The sequence below is a fragment of the Polyodon spathula genome, chromosome 24, assembly GCF_017654505.1.
Source record: "Polyodon spathula isolate WHYD16114869_AA chromosome 24, ASM1765450v1, whole genome shotgun sequence".
Lineage (NCBI taxonomy): Eukaryota > Metazoa > Chordata > Actinopteri > Acipenseriformes > Polyodontidae > Polyodon > Polyodon spathula.
Genome location: NC_054557.1, coordinates 2,615,180 through 2,629,598, shown reverse-complemented (window position 1 = coordinate 2,629,598; position 14,419 = coordinate 2,615,180). Strand labels below are relative to the sequence as shown.

Sequence of the window (14,419 nt, the reverse complement as noted above, 5' to 3'; positions counted from 1 at the left end):
CTTGGTACACCCATCTACTGTCCGGAGAAGTCTGGTCAGAAGTAGCCTTCATGGAAGACTTGCGGCCAAAAAGCCATACATCCGACGTGGAAACAAGGCCAAGCGACTCAACTATGCACGAAAACACAGGAACTGGGGTTCAGAAAAATGGCAGCAGGTGCTCTGGACTGATGAATCAAAATTTGAAATATTTGGCTGTAGCAGAAGACAATTTGTTTGCTGAAGAGCTGGAGAGCGGTACACGATTGAGTGTCTGCAGGCAACTGTGAAGCATGGTGGAGGTTCCTTGCAAGTTTGGGGCTGCATTTTTGCAAATGGAGTTGGGGATTTGGTCAGAATTAATGATCTCCTCAATGCTGAGAAGTACAGGCAGATACTGATCCATCATGCATTACCATCAGGGAGGCATCTAATTGGCTCCAAATTTATTCTGCAGCATGACAATGACCCCAAACATACAACAAAACTCACTAAGAACTATCTGCAGTTTAAAGAAGAACAAGGAGTCCTGGAAGTGATGGTATGGCCCCCACAGAGCCCTGATCTCAACATCATCGAGTCTGTCTGGGATTACATGAAGAGAGAGAAGCAACTGAGGCTGCCTAAATCCACAGAATAACTGCGTTTAGTTCTCCAAGATGTTTGGGCCAACCTACCTGCCGAGTTCCTTCAAAAACTGTGTGCAAGTGTACCTAGAAGAATTGATGCTGTTTTGAAGGCAAAGAGTGGTCACACCAAATATTGATTTGATGTAGATTTTTCTTCTGTTCACTCACTTTGCATTTTGTTAATTGATAAATATAAACTATTAACATGTCTATTTTTGAAAGCATTTTTACTTTACAGCATTTTTTCACACCTGCCTAAAACTTTTGCACAGTACTATGTGTGTATATATATATATATATATATATATATATATATATATATATATATATATATATATATATATATATACACACACACACACACACACACACACACACACACAATACTAATAATAATACAAATAAATCTGAAAAACTGCACACAGTATATACATAGGGGCAGGGCTCCCCGTCACACCACTCCATTCACTTTGCACAGTGCACATGAAAATATGAGCGCTTGAACTACATCCACATTGCATCCACACTGTAGTCACACAAAATACCCACGAGAGGGTTTATTGACTGATAATACTATCACTATTGCAAGACTGTTTTTTTTTATGTGTCCCTATTATTTGGCGCACTAAGCAGCTGCCCATTTCGCTTATGTCAGGCCTGCATGTATGGGATTAGTTTATTAGCTAAGAGACACTGGTCACATAAACACTGGTGGCAATAAAGTTAGAGCTACTAGCCTTCTATAAAAGGAAGTGCTTTAGACATTCTAAACTATTTTAATCCTGGCAACACTGGCCCAGGCCCACTAGTGGCCTGGAAGAATACATTTAAATAAGCTGTCATGAAGCAGAGTTCTGGGGACTGAGTGAAACAGTGTTAACAGAGATGCAGACTGTCTGCACATTTAAACTGACTGAACAGTCAGTTGGTCACACAGAAGGCGAGCATCTTACCTGCCATGACTGTGACCGCTGAGTTTATTGCCGTTTATACAGTTCAGTGTAGACCGCTGCCTTCCTTCTCTGCAGAATAGAAAGAAAAGTGAACGTACATTTAAATTAGAACAATACTACAGATAGTTCATTTGATTTGAATTACATGATACAAAAGTATTACTGATAGAAGTTTGTAGCAGTGTTTTGTTTTTGCATACTCTACTGCTGCAATTTGTATAATTTGTTTGTTTGTTACAGTTGGGTGGTTTGAATGCTGCAGTGTTGTACGATACACATGATCCTATAACCTCACCAAACCTGTGAAACTTGTGTCTAGGGGAATGACCAGGAGATGTTGTAGGTTATTCCGCGCAACGTAAAACCCAAAATGAACCTCCCTAAAATTGATAAAAGAAAGAAGAACTGAACAGTCACAAATGGTTTCAACCAATAGTGGCATTTTCAGATAGGTGACAATTTATTCAGCCTTAACAGCCCACGATGAAGTACATAGCTTCTAGCCCACTGTGATTTTTTTATTTTTTTATTATTGATTTTGTTTCTTAATATATTTCTTGATTTTCTAATTTTACTTGCAGGTCATTAATTTTTGCTAGAATTATTTTAAAAAATATTATTATTATTATTATTATTATTATTATTATTATTATTATTATTATTATTAATAATAATAATAATAATAATAATAATAATAATAAACTACACTAAAATCCAATTTTGAAGCAAAAGTGAATGACCTTTATCTAAACAAAAAACAAGACTCTTGCTCCACTGGATCCAGAGACACAGCAAGTCAATGGCTGCGAGTCTGAGCAAGACCTACATCAGTGACTGTAAAGTCACGGTACATTTTTATATAACGTATTCTGAATCTGCTGAATTGAGATTGAACCAGTGATTTGGTTGAACTGAAGATATACCTGAAAAAAGTGAAGAATGTATTCTCCCTGGACTAGAACTGGAGAGCACGTGCTACAGTTCACCTTTCAAGAATGTCTGGTTTAAGGTTGTTGACCCAGTGCTTACAGTAACACAGCCTTCCCTTGCCCCTTCTCCTGGCTCCATTGCTTTGTGTAAACAATAGAGAGTGCCTCTGGGGCTCATAGTATTGAACTGCAGAATCGGGTCTTTATATATTGTGCTGAAAAATTCTAACTGAGTTCTGTATTTAAGGGCAGATTCAACAGGAATTTGTCACTGTTCCGGTATTAAGGCAAAGACAAGTGCATTGGACAAGAACAGAACAAGAATTGAGTGTCTTGTTTTCAAATAAAAATACATACATTTTTTCTTGTTTGTGATAATATAACATCTTTATATCACCCCTTTTATAGTGGACAACCATCACAAAGCACTTTACAGAGGTAGGCTGTGAACACTGAATTATATACTTGATTTAACATGTCATCTGCAGGATGGAGCACAAGGAGGTTAAGTGACTTGCTCAGGGTCACACAGTGAGTCAGTGGCATTGATGGGATTTGAACCACTGACTTTCTGGTTACAAGCAATGGACTTTACCCACTGGATCACACTGCCTTATGTTTTTACAGCTCATGTTTGTTGGCCCCACAGCAGAAAAATTGTATATAAAACATCACAAACTAATGCCAACAGTAACACTATGGAACACATTATTTATGTTATTTTTAAGTGGGTGTATCTTAAATCAGGGCAACATTGTTGTCATTGTGTTTTAGCTATGATGTCATCTTTAATGGAACCAGGGAACCGTGAAGACGAACACAAAGTCAGGCGAGTGTCTAGCGGATACCATCGTTGTTGGAATTGACCGAAATATTCCATATAGAACCAGCAAGGTTATCTATGACATATGCTTATATACTAGCCTTTCAAGGTCGTTGATAACAGTACCGATAACAAAAGTCGGCAATATTAGTTTTGAATGTATAGTCTGTGACAAATGTGTGGGACAAATCTCTATATCAAGCAAGCTCCTGCAGAATATCTACGTTGATGTTAGGTGTGCCTTTAACAATTTCAGAACCCGTCGCTGACCAAAGGTACCGAAAAATGCAACGACTAAAGCGAGACTCGTTCTCATTAGATCATAGCAAGCGTCAAAAGAAGCCTTTCTGCACTGTATCATGCACGAGTCCATGAAAACCTGTAAAAATCCATGAAAACCCCACCCCTTGTTTTGTATCTGGTGGAATTCTCCGGGTCAGATTAAAGAAAGATAGACAAAATCACAATTTTCTTGATTTAAACGTCAACATCCTTTGTAATAATTATTTTTAATAAACACCTGTCAGTTCCAATCCCAAAGCCCTAAGGAATTCGGGCCTAAATAAGCAGGATGCACACCGTCTTCCTCTGCTTCCAGCTTCCATTAGATAATTAAAATAACCTCCTTACCTTCTCGTGTGTCCAACAACAACCGGGAGTTAATGTGTATCGCTTATTACTGCATGCTGTCTAGACATGGAAATCACTAAACTGCGTTATGTCTGGACGAAATAGTTTCATAAACGATTTCTCAGCTTCCAATGTATTTTCTAAGGTCGTGTTGTAAGAAGTAGGACCGTTCGCTGGCTAATTCCTTTCCTCTCCTTGGCTCTGCCCCAGTCTCTGCAGTTCTCGCGGCAATACGCCGGTCTATAGGCGCCTTCTCGCGAGATTTCTCGCCGGAGGAGGAGAGGAGACGGGTGCGGCGGGGAGGGGGGCGCTCTCCGTGGTGCTGAAGGACTGCAGTATGTACGCATCTTGACAGAAGAGGTACATTTAGCAATTAGAACCTGCTCTTCTCTTCTAGTTGACTGGCATAGACATATATGCCATGCAGGGCTGGATTAAAGCAGCGGCTTTAGGGCTGCAGCCCAGGGCCTGAGCTTCTGAGGGGCAAAACAACACCTAGGAAGTATGAGCGCGACGCTGAAAAGCAGAAACACAAGTACAGTCGCGAGGAAGATACGTTAAACAAAACACCACAATGACACGCTATTGTAATACAATACCAACAAATGTATATGAAGGTACCAGTACTTCGGAAAATAAATTGGAGAGAAATTAACAGGAGGAAACGACCTAGGTTTATATGGATTACAGTGGTGCAATCTCCTGATGCCACGAGTTAGCCCAAGTGTATTTAAAAAGTAAGTATAGCGCCATCTCGTGCCTGGTCACTAGATAGCGCTGGCTCTTACTTCATAAAGACACTGGCTGGCCTAGTTACATGTATTTTTAGCACGCACCTACCAGTCAAAGGTCAAAGCCACTTAACACATAAAATATAAAATAGTAAAACATATATAACTATACACATGCAACACCGCTGGAGCCTTAGTTGCATGTTTTATGGGTCAACATTTTCTACAATTATCAGTCTAACAGATAATTACTCTCCTTTTACTATACTGCAGTATTTTACCATTCACCCTCAGGAGAAGTGTTTGTACACATCTAACTACATGAAATGATACATGTAATAAATCTGAAGCTTTTTTCTATGTAAATACCTAAAATATTACTAGTTTCCATTACAACCAGCACATTTTCCTCAGCAACAGCATTGACAAAAGTACAAGTACAAATATATATATATATATATCCCTGGAATACTCTGTATATCAGATTTATTTATCCAATAATTATAAGGGACATCTTATCTGGATTTCTACGAGTTGACTTAATTATCAGATATAAACCAAGATTGTATTGTCTTATTCAAATCCAATGTTTTTAATCGTGTGTCTTGCTGTGGACACTGTAATGCTTATTCCTAGAGAAAAGTACAATTTTATTTCCCAGTCTGAAAACCATGACATCCTACTCATCAAAGTCACTCTCGTCTGACATGTCATCCTTGTGAAGGACAGCTTGAGCAGCTTTTTTGTCAGTGTTCTGTGCAGGTTAGACAGGCAGCAAGACAGGAACACCTCCCTGTTTGACAGTGCTTACAAGCACAATGTGCTGCCTGGAAAACATTATCTGGTGCTGGACTTCTTGTCATCCAGGGGATGGCAAGTTCATTGTTTTCTAAATGCCATCTGTGGTTAACAGAGGAAGGGGCATTCATTTTATTAACAAGAGTGCCTGCCTCATTATAGCAGCCTGGCAATGTTCCTGCTTGCTGTGTTGGTGTAGAGAAACACATGTTGGTGGCATCATATGTTTATGGAATGCTCTGCTCAGGCAATGAAGATGATGCCAGGCAGAACATCTTGTATCAGGCATCATTGACATCCTGTGATGAACCTTGGACATATAGATGACTTTGCTCCTCCGAGTACGCTCCCATGTTCTCTTTGAATTTATCAAGATGAGCATCAAGGATATGGACTTTGAGGGACATCCTACATCCCATTGTGCCGTAGTTCTTCACCAGAGTCTCAACCAGCTCCACATAGTTTTTGACCTTGTGATTGCCCAGGAAGCCCCAAACCACTGCGACAAAGCTGTTCCAAGCCACTTTCTCCTTACTAGTGAGCTTCTTGGGGAATTCATTGCACTCCAGGATCTTCTTTATCTGTGGTCCGACGAAGACACCGGCTTTGACCTTTGCTTCAGACAGCTTAGGGAAGAAGTCTTGAAGGTACTTGAAGGCTACCGACTCCTTATCTAGAGCTCTGACAAATTGTTTCATAAGGCCCAATTTGATGTGCAGTGGTGGCATCAGCACCTTCCAGGGATCCACCAGTGGCTCCCACTTGACGTTGTTCCTCCCCACAGAGAACTCGGTCCGCTGTGACCTGTGGTAGTGCGCCTTGGTGTCCCTGCTGTCCCAAAGGCAAAGATAGCAGGGAAACTTGGTAAAACCACCTTGGAGACCCATCAGGAATGCCACCATTGCAGCCTTTTGATGCCATCTCATAAAAATGCAGATATGTATCCACTTAGGCAGCTGGAACTAAACTGAACTGGTGGGCTTAAGGCCCCTGTATTTATACTACTATTTATATTACTGGAAATTTCTAGAAAGTTCTAGAAGTTACTCCAAGTTTACTCAGCACTGAATCTATCTGGAATGTTCTGGAAAGTAGGTAAATTTCAAAATATCACTATCCTGGTCACAAAAGCAAAGTTTGTGGGGAATAATAGCCATTTTCTATACTTCTGAGGCATAAGCAATTAGGAAATAACACTTACTACCCAGGACCCCCCCCCCCCCCCCCCCCCCCCCCCCCAAAAAAAAAAAAAAATTGTTACACTGTGTTATCACATTCTGGCAGTCCTTGGTAGCATGTTTCACAAGAAGAAATATATGTGTGTGTCACAGAAACGGCCGAAGTGGGCGATGTCAGAACCAGGAAGGAATGAAATACACAGACAGGACAGATGAATGTGAAATGATGATGGCGCTTGGTTGCGCCGGTTTATTGAAAATGAAAGGGTTTACAAACAAACAGAAACAGAACACGGCACTCTACGCCAAAATAAGAGACAAACAAAAACGGACTATACGTAACAAAACAGTGCACGGACAGACACACTGACAAACACGTGAGCTGATGAATTAACAAGTATCGTGCTGGTCCCACCAGCACGCAATAGCAATTGTAATTCTCTCTCTCTCTCTCTCTCTCTCTCTCTCTCTCTCTCTCTCTCTCTCTCTCTCTCTCTCTCTCTCTCACCCACCCGCGAGTATGTGAAAACGTGCATCTATATATATACTGTTGTGCTGGGATTCAATTACTAATTAATTATTGACTTGAATCCCAGCACGTGAATTAATTATGTGCAACCTCGTGCTCACATTTTAACTACTTTAAATGTACGTGAAGTGATGTACAATCCCTTGCCTAAATACAAATATACATTTTAAACACTCGTGTTACAGACCCGTTTATATCCCATGTACCAATGGCTATACATCAACATTTAACAAACCACACGCAACATAACAGATAATATACACAGGGGCGGGCACTTTGTCACAGTGTGTCACATTCTTTATGGTCACATCTGAATTCTCGTCACTGAACCCTCCTGCTCAGCCAAACAGTGACGCTCCTGTCTATGGGCTATGTAGACAGTGATGTCCTTGCCTACAGCTTGCAAATCTGGATCCTTCCACACATTGTACAATCATCTCTTGTGCTTCCTTATTGTTGCCATTAGAAAGAAACTTTTTCCACAGGCTCTGAGTTTTCTGCCCCTTTCTGTAGTTTTATATAATCTGTGAGCAACCAGCTGTTTGGCAGGACCGTTCCACATTTTTTATGCTCACATAATGGTATTGATCTGTGCCAAAGTCCAAACAAGCACACTTGTTGCAAGTTTAATCATGTACACTAGAATAGTGTCTGCAAACTCACCAAATCTAGAAAGAAGATCACATAGTGCTTCAATGACAGCCATTCCATCAGAGATTATTATTCCATTCTCTGGAACAGGGCCAACAGTCTCAACCTTTGGACTGCACAAGATCTAGCACAGCTGATTTGTTGGTTTTTGCTATACTGTCACCACTAGCAAGAGGGTAGGAAACTGCTCCCAAAGAGTACGACAAGATTTATTTGAGATCCATTTTCCTACTTAGCCTTAATACTTAAGAGTTTGTCACTATGAAGAATCACTTCTTTTCCAGCTGCTTTTGCTTTTGTTTTTGGTTTATCTTAATCACTGAATGTTTTCAGTTTCTGGCTTTTGAGAGGAGAATAAATGTCCTGAGTAGCAGAAAGCAGTCGCTGGTTGAAGAAGTCCTTCAGTGCAATTCCACCTTTCTTTTGAGCAGCTAGCAAGCCATTTGTAATCTCATTGGTAGCAGCAACACCTGAACTTAAACACACTAGTCCATCTTGAGGAGCATCAAAAGGATTGATCATGCATTCAATAGTAAATTCATTTCTTCATTCTGTTTGCATACCTCTAGAGTCATGCCTGCTATCACTTCCACTCTGTCTCGTTATAGCAGCTCTCTTATGTTGTGACAAGGTCCAGTTATAAACTGCTGCATGTTTTTTTGTCAATCCAATCAAACCAACTTATGTTTTTGAATCTTTATTGCAAGTTCGTTCAATTGCTTGGTCGCATGTGATTGAAGAGAATCTATGTTCCCTTTGACACTAGACTGTCCACTGTTGTCAAGTGCTGAGTTCTGTTTAATAATCTGGGTGAGTGATGGGCAGGGCCACCATTTAGGAGACAACATTGACATCATGAAAAAAGCTCATGTTACAGAGACATATGTAATGTTACTTCAGGAAAATCTACATGGTTGACAATATAATTGCTGTGCTTGCAATATCCCATGAATATTAAATGTAGTTGTTTGGGACAAGCACCTTTTATTATGTTCCTACCCTGACTTCTTTTTGTTTGAAATGATCATTTGAGGCATCAAAACCTCAATGTAAGATAGTTGTATAAAGATTTTATCTGATATTGTTTTGCAATGATGCCACTAAGGAAAATATGCTGCTTGCCATGAAAACACAGAATATTATGAATATTTAGGAAGAAATTAATTTGAAATATCATGCATTTATAATTTTATGCAGGTAGAAAAATTTCCCAAACTTTGCATGGAGTTAAAATGGAAAATATTTATAGCTATAGTGAACAGTGATAATTGCCGATGATTGATAAATTAGGGGGGTGGGGTAATGTTTTACCCCAACAATTTTCCCTAAATAGAGTATGGCTGTTGCACATTTTCTGTTTGCTTGCAAAGCCACGGGTGTAATTGTTTAGTTTATTTACTTAATTTGTGCCACCTGTCTGGGATTAGCAGGCAGGTATTTGAACAGGGCCAAAAGTTTCTCTGCAGTCTGTGAGAAGGAAAGAGGCTGTCAGTGTGGAGAGGCTTGTGTGTAAATTGTGTTTGTTTGTTTGTTTGTTTGTTTTGTGTGTTTGTGTGTGTGTTTGTAAAATAGTTATTTTTAATTGGTAAACAGCTTAGCTGTCCGATTTTAGTTAGATTCTGGAGAAACATAAAACTGTTTAGTTTAGTACTCCATGTGGGAGTTATTTTTTTATTTTTTTGTTTTACGTCTTGTCCTATATTGGTATTTATCATCATCAGGAATGTATTCAAGTGTTAGATCATATTTCTGTGAGAGGTGTAGCACTACTCTGCAAAAAAGAGGAAAGGCTTGTCATTTTATTTTCATTTTTAATTCATCATACTTGCATAATATTAATACGCATGTGTGACAGGATGACGAGTGGTGATGTCAGGCCAGATGCAGGAAGAACAACATGCCAAGGTACAGCAGGCAAAAGACACACTGTGCACCATTTATTTAAATACAAAAATAATAATAATATATTTAAACAAAAAAACACTGCTCACAAAAATAAAATTATTAAACAAAGTAAATCTTGAACCCAGTAATACAGGTCCGGCTGGGCAGTAGCCTTCACGGATCCTATAAGTTTTTTTTTTTTTTTTTTAATTTCTCTCTCGCTCCTCACTCACTCTCGTTCCTCCTCTGAACACCCACACTTGGCTATTTGCTGTCATCTAAACAATAAACACAAATAAATAAATCATAATACAAACACAAAATAAACTGCACAGGGGCAGGGGGGAGGGGGAACCCTGTTCTAAAAATAAATAACTGTACAGGGCTCCTCACCCTGTTACATATCCCCCTCCTTGTACGAAGCACACATGACCCCAATGGCCACCTCCCCCCTCAGTCCCAAAGTCCCAGAAGCGGGGGAGCAAGGTGTCCATGGTGTCGGCCATGGCAGGAGGTCCTCCTCCCACCCAAGGAAATCCTAGCAGCCACCCAGCTGCTCGTGGTGGTGGTCTCCGGACCTCCCCTCCCCCCTTCTTTGTGGCTAGCAGCTCCCCTATGTGGGGCTCCGGCCACCGTTCTTCCTGCCACAAAAGTGTGGCTGGGGGAGCTGGTCTCATGACCTCCCCCACGTCCTTCTTTTTGGCCGGAAGCTCCCCTCCATGGGACTCTAGCCACAGTATTTCCTGCTGCCTGGATGGACTGTCAGCGACCCCAGGCAAAGCGGAGCTGGCGATGACCCTAGGCAAGAAAGAGCAGGCAGCGATCCCAGGCGAGGCAGAGCAGGCAGAGACCCCAGGCAAAGCAGAGATCTCAGATATCCCAGACAAAGCAGAACCATCAGTGATCCCAGGCGAAGCAGAGCCCTCAGCAACCCCAGGCGAAGCAGGACCGGCAGCAACCCTAGGAGTAGCAAAGGAGACACAGGCAGCCCCAGGCGATGCGGGACCTTCAGCACTCTCAGGCGAAGTGGGTCCTTCAGCAACCACAGGCAAAGCAGGACCTTCAGCAACCCCAGGCAAAGCAGGACCTTCAGCAACCCTTGGAGATAAAAATGGTGACACAGGCAGCCCCAGGTGATGCGGAGGAAGAACAAAACAGCAAGGTACTGCAGGCAAAATACATGCTGTGTGCCGTTTATTTAAATACAAAAAATAAATAAAATAAAATATTAAACAAAAAAAACATGCTCACATGTCCGGCTGGGCAGTAGCCTTCACGGATCCTATAAGTTATTTTTTAAATTTTATTCACCGTCATATTTTTATATATACACATATGTATATTGGTGCCAGGTATGCCAAGTTTACAGATGTTACATGCAGGTCTGAGATCATTTTAATTTGGAAATAACTGCATTAGGTTGCACAAGCTGTGAATCAGTTCACATGTATTAGTTGATGGGCAGGGTTTTTAAAAGCCACAAATATATTTATCTATACAGCCTCCCAATTAGGAGTATTACCTAGACTCCCCAAATCCTGTTCCCAAATTTTTGTGACAGCTAATGGTTTATAAGATGTCATTAGCAAAGAGCCATAAATAGTAGATACCATCCCCCAGGAAGAAATGATAGGATTGATAAAACCTGCCAAAGGATGGGCAGCAGAGATGTATCCCCCGGCACACCATAGGCCAGCACAGCTAATTTGAGCCTCAAGTACATACAATAAGAGAAGCTACGAAGGGAGTAGGTCTCCTTGAGGTCCTGGAACACATGAAGACATCATTGCAGATGTCATGAAAAGTAAAAATACCCCTGGATAACCAAGGTTATAAACAAAGGGATTTGTATGTTAGATATAGTGTATATAAAAGAATAGCATAGGCATAGAGAGAAATGTCATGTTTTTAGCCTTTCATTTCAACTGGAGTGATAACTGTACTGTACTGCCTAATATCCTGTGCCAAATGCTCCACACAGAGCAAATAATAAGGGTGACAGCAGAGGCAGGGATAAGATCACGGGTTAACCATTGCAGTTTATCTGCTTGGCTTCTTACAGTGTCATCTTTATATCACAGGTAACTGGTTAGATAGGACAGTCCTGCAGATTTAACTTTTTTGGAATTATATTTACTAAACACTAGATGGCGCTTGATCACCTGCTGGTTTTTCCTGTAATGCTAAAATGTCCCGCAGTCAACGTTTGATGATAGAGATGGTCGTTTAGGTTGCTACACATTTAATAATCAGGGGCCAGTTATTCAAAATTTGAATCAAAGCGATCCGAATTTAATAATCCTACATTTTGTGATCAAGATTACTTTTATCTGGATCACTTTGATCTGGTTTTTCATAAAATTTATCCAGACAAAAAATAAGCATGATTACTAAATCCAGTTTTTTTTTTAATAGGCAAGTTGACACTGGTTTTATGTTGGGAAATATTTTAAGAAAAATAAAAAAATGAAATATCTTGCTTGCATAAGTGTTCAACCCCTGTGCTGTGGAAGCTCCCAGTTTGCACCGATGAAAGAAATTGCCCTAACGAGGACACAGTTACCTTACCATTGGTCTCCACCTGTGAACCATTAAAGTTGCTGTCACATTTTCTGGATAAAACCCCCACTGTTTAAGGATCATTGGTAAGGCTGTGAATCTGAAGGAAAATGAAGACCAAAGAGCATTCTACAGAAGTTAGAGATAAAGTAATACAAATGCATAGATTAGGGAAAGGGTACAAAATAATATCCAAGTGTTTGGATATCCCAGTGAGCACAGTTGGATCAATAATCAAGAAGTGGAAGCTGCATCACACCACCCAGGCACTGCCAAGTAAAGGCCGTCCCTCAAAACTCAACGCTCAAACAAGAAGGAGACTTGTGAGAGAAGCCACAGAGAGGCCAACAATCACTTTGAAGGAGCTACAGAGTTCAGTGGCTGGGAGTGGAGTGATGGTGCACCACTCAAAAAGTACCATCTGAAAGCACATCTGGAGTTTGCCAGAAAGCATGAGAGTGACCCAGCTGCGATGTGGGAAAGGTTTTTGTGGTCAGATGAGACCAAGATAGAGATTTTTGGCCAAAACTTAAAGCGCTATGTGTGGCACAAACCTAACACTGCCCATGCCTCAAGACACACCATCCCTACAGTGAAGTATGGTGGTGGCAGCATCATGCTGTGGGGATGCTTCTCATCAGCAGGGACTGGGCATCTTGTTACAACTGAAGGAAGAATGGATGGAGCAAAATACAGGAAAATACTGCAAAAGAATCTGCTTCAGTCCGTTGAAAAACTGAAGCTTGAGGAAATTCACCTTTCAGCAGGACAATGATCCCAAGCACAAGGCCAAAGCAACATTGAAGTGGCTCAAGAACAAAAAGGTGAATGTCCTACAGTGGCCCAGTCAAAGTCCTGATCTCAATCCCACTGAGAATCTGTGGCACTATTTGAAAATTGCGGTCCACAAGCGTCGTCCAACCAACACGAACAACCTGGAGCAAATCTGCCAAGAAGAATGGGCCAAAATCACTCTGACACTGTGTGCAGAGCTGGTACATACTTACCTCAAAAGACTTAAAGCTGTTATTGCAGCGAAAGGTGGTTCTACCAAATATTAATCTGTGGGGGTTGAATACTTATGCAAGCAAGATATTTCAGTGTTTTATTTTTCTTAAAAATATTTCCCAACATAAAACCAATGTCACCTTACAATAACTGATTCTGAGTTTAAGTGTTTTAAAATAAAATATTGAACAGAACGAAATTTCAATGTACCACTTGTAATTCAGTAATGAGAGAATTGTGGTCAGGGGTCTGAATACTTTTGCAAGGCACTGCATATATAAAGGCTATGTGGTGCAGTGGTTAAAGAAACAGGTCTCTAACTATCAGGCCCCCCAGTTCAAATCCCACCTTGTGTGACCCTGAGTGATTCAATTAATCTGTTCCATCTTTCCGGTGAGACGATGTTGTAAGTGACTCTGCAGCTGATACATAGTTCACACAACCTAGTCTATCATCTTGTAATGCACTTTGTGATGATGGTCCACTATGCAAAGCAAAAAGATCATATATTTAAGAGGCCTTACTGATTATATAACCTACTTTAACTAAATAATATAGTTGTAATAATGATTAGTACACAACTTCTTTATGTATTTTTTTTTTTTTTTAGTAATTTAACAAAATGTAAATGACTTTTAATGTTAGTGCACATATAACGCAAATAATGGTTATTTTATGTATGCCTGCTTAACACGCATTAAATAACTAAATCTAAATTGAATTAAAAAACATAAAGTTTTGAAAAAAAAAAGGTTTATGTGTTCTTAGACATCGTCTTCCTCGTCGGTCGGGAGTCCAGCATTTCTCAGACGAGCTTTAAAGAGTCGTATGTGAAGGCGTATGCGTATGCTTTTTATTAAAGCTTTACCATTAAACACGTGTTTTCCTTTTTGCTTGTGTAACCCCTCTTTGTCTGGCTATACTTACATGGATACAAAACTTAAATACATATAATATTCTAACACTCTATTTGGACACAGTCTGTGTGTTTGCTATGACAATTCAAACAAAATATTGCTGTTCTATGATCATTAATTAAAAGCTAAATCCACCTCCGCAGTAGGTTCACAATTATCCTGGTATTTTGGATCAAAGTAATCCCGATCTCTTTAAATTCTGAAAAACCCAACTGCAACAT

At 40.3% G+C, this 14,419-nt stretch overlaps 1 protein-coding gene across 1 annotated transcript in view; it reads right to left on the bottom strand.

Annotated features, from left to right (window-relative positions):
- LOC121299233 (secretory carrier-associated membrane protein 5-like) overlaps window positions 1-4,142 on the bottom strand; it is a 28,834-nt gene extending 24,692 nt beyond the window's left edge. The window contains exons 1-2 of the mRNA XM_041226885.1: window positions 3,944-4,142; window positions 1,562-1,630 (exon numbers count right to left, since the gene is read on the bottom strand). Of these exons, the coding sequence (XP_041082819.1) occupies window positions 1,562-1,568 (7 nt within the window). The 5' untranslated portion in view covers window positions 1,569-1,630; window positions 3,944-4,142. The remainder of the gene's footprint in view (window positions 1-1,561; window positions 1,631-3,943) is intronic.
- Between the last annotated feature and the right edge of the window lie 10,277 nt (window positions 4,143-14,419).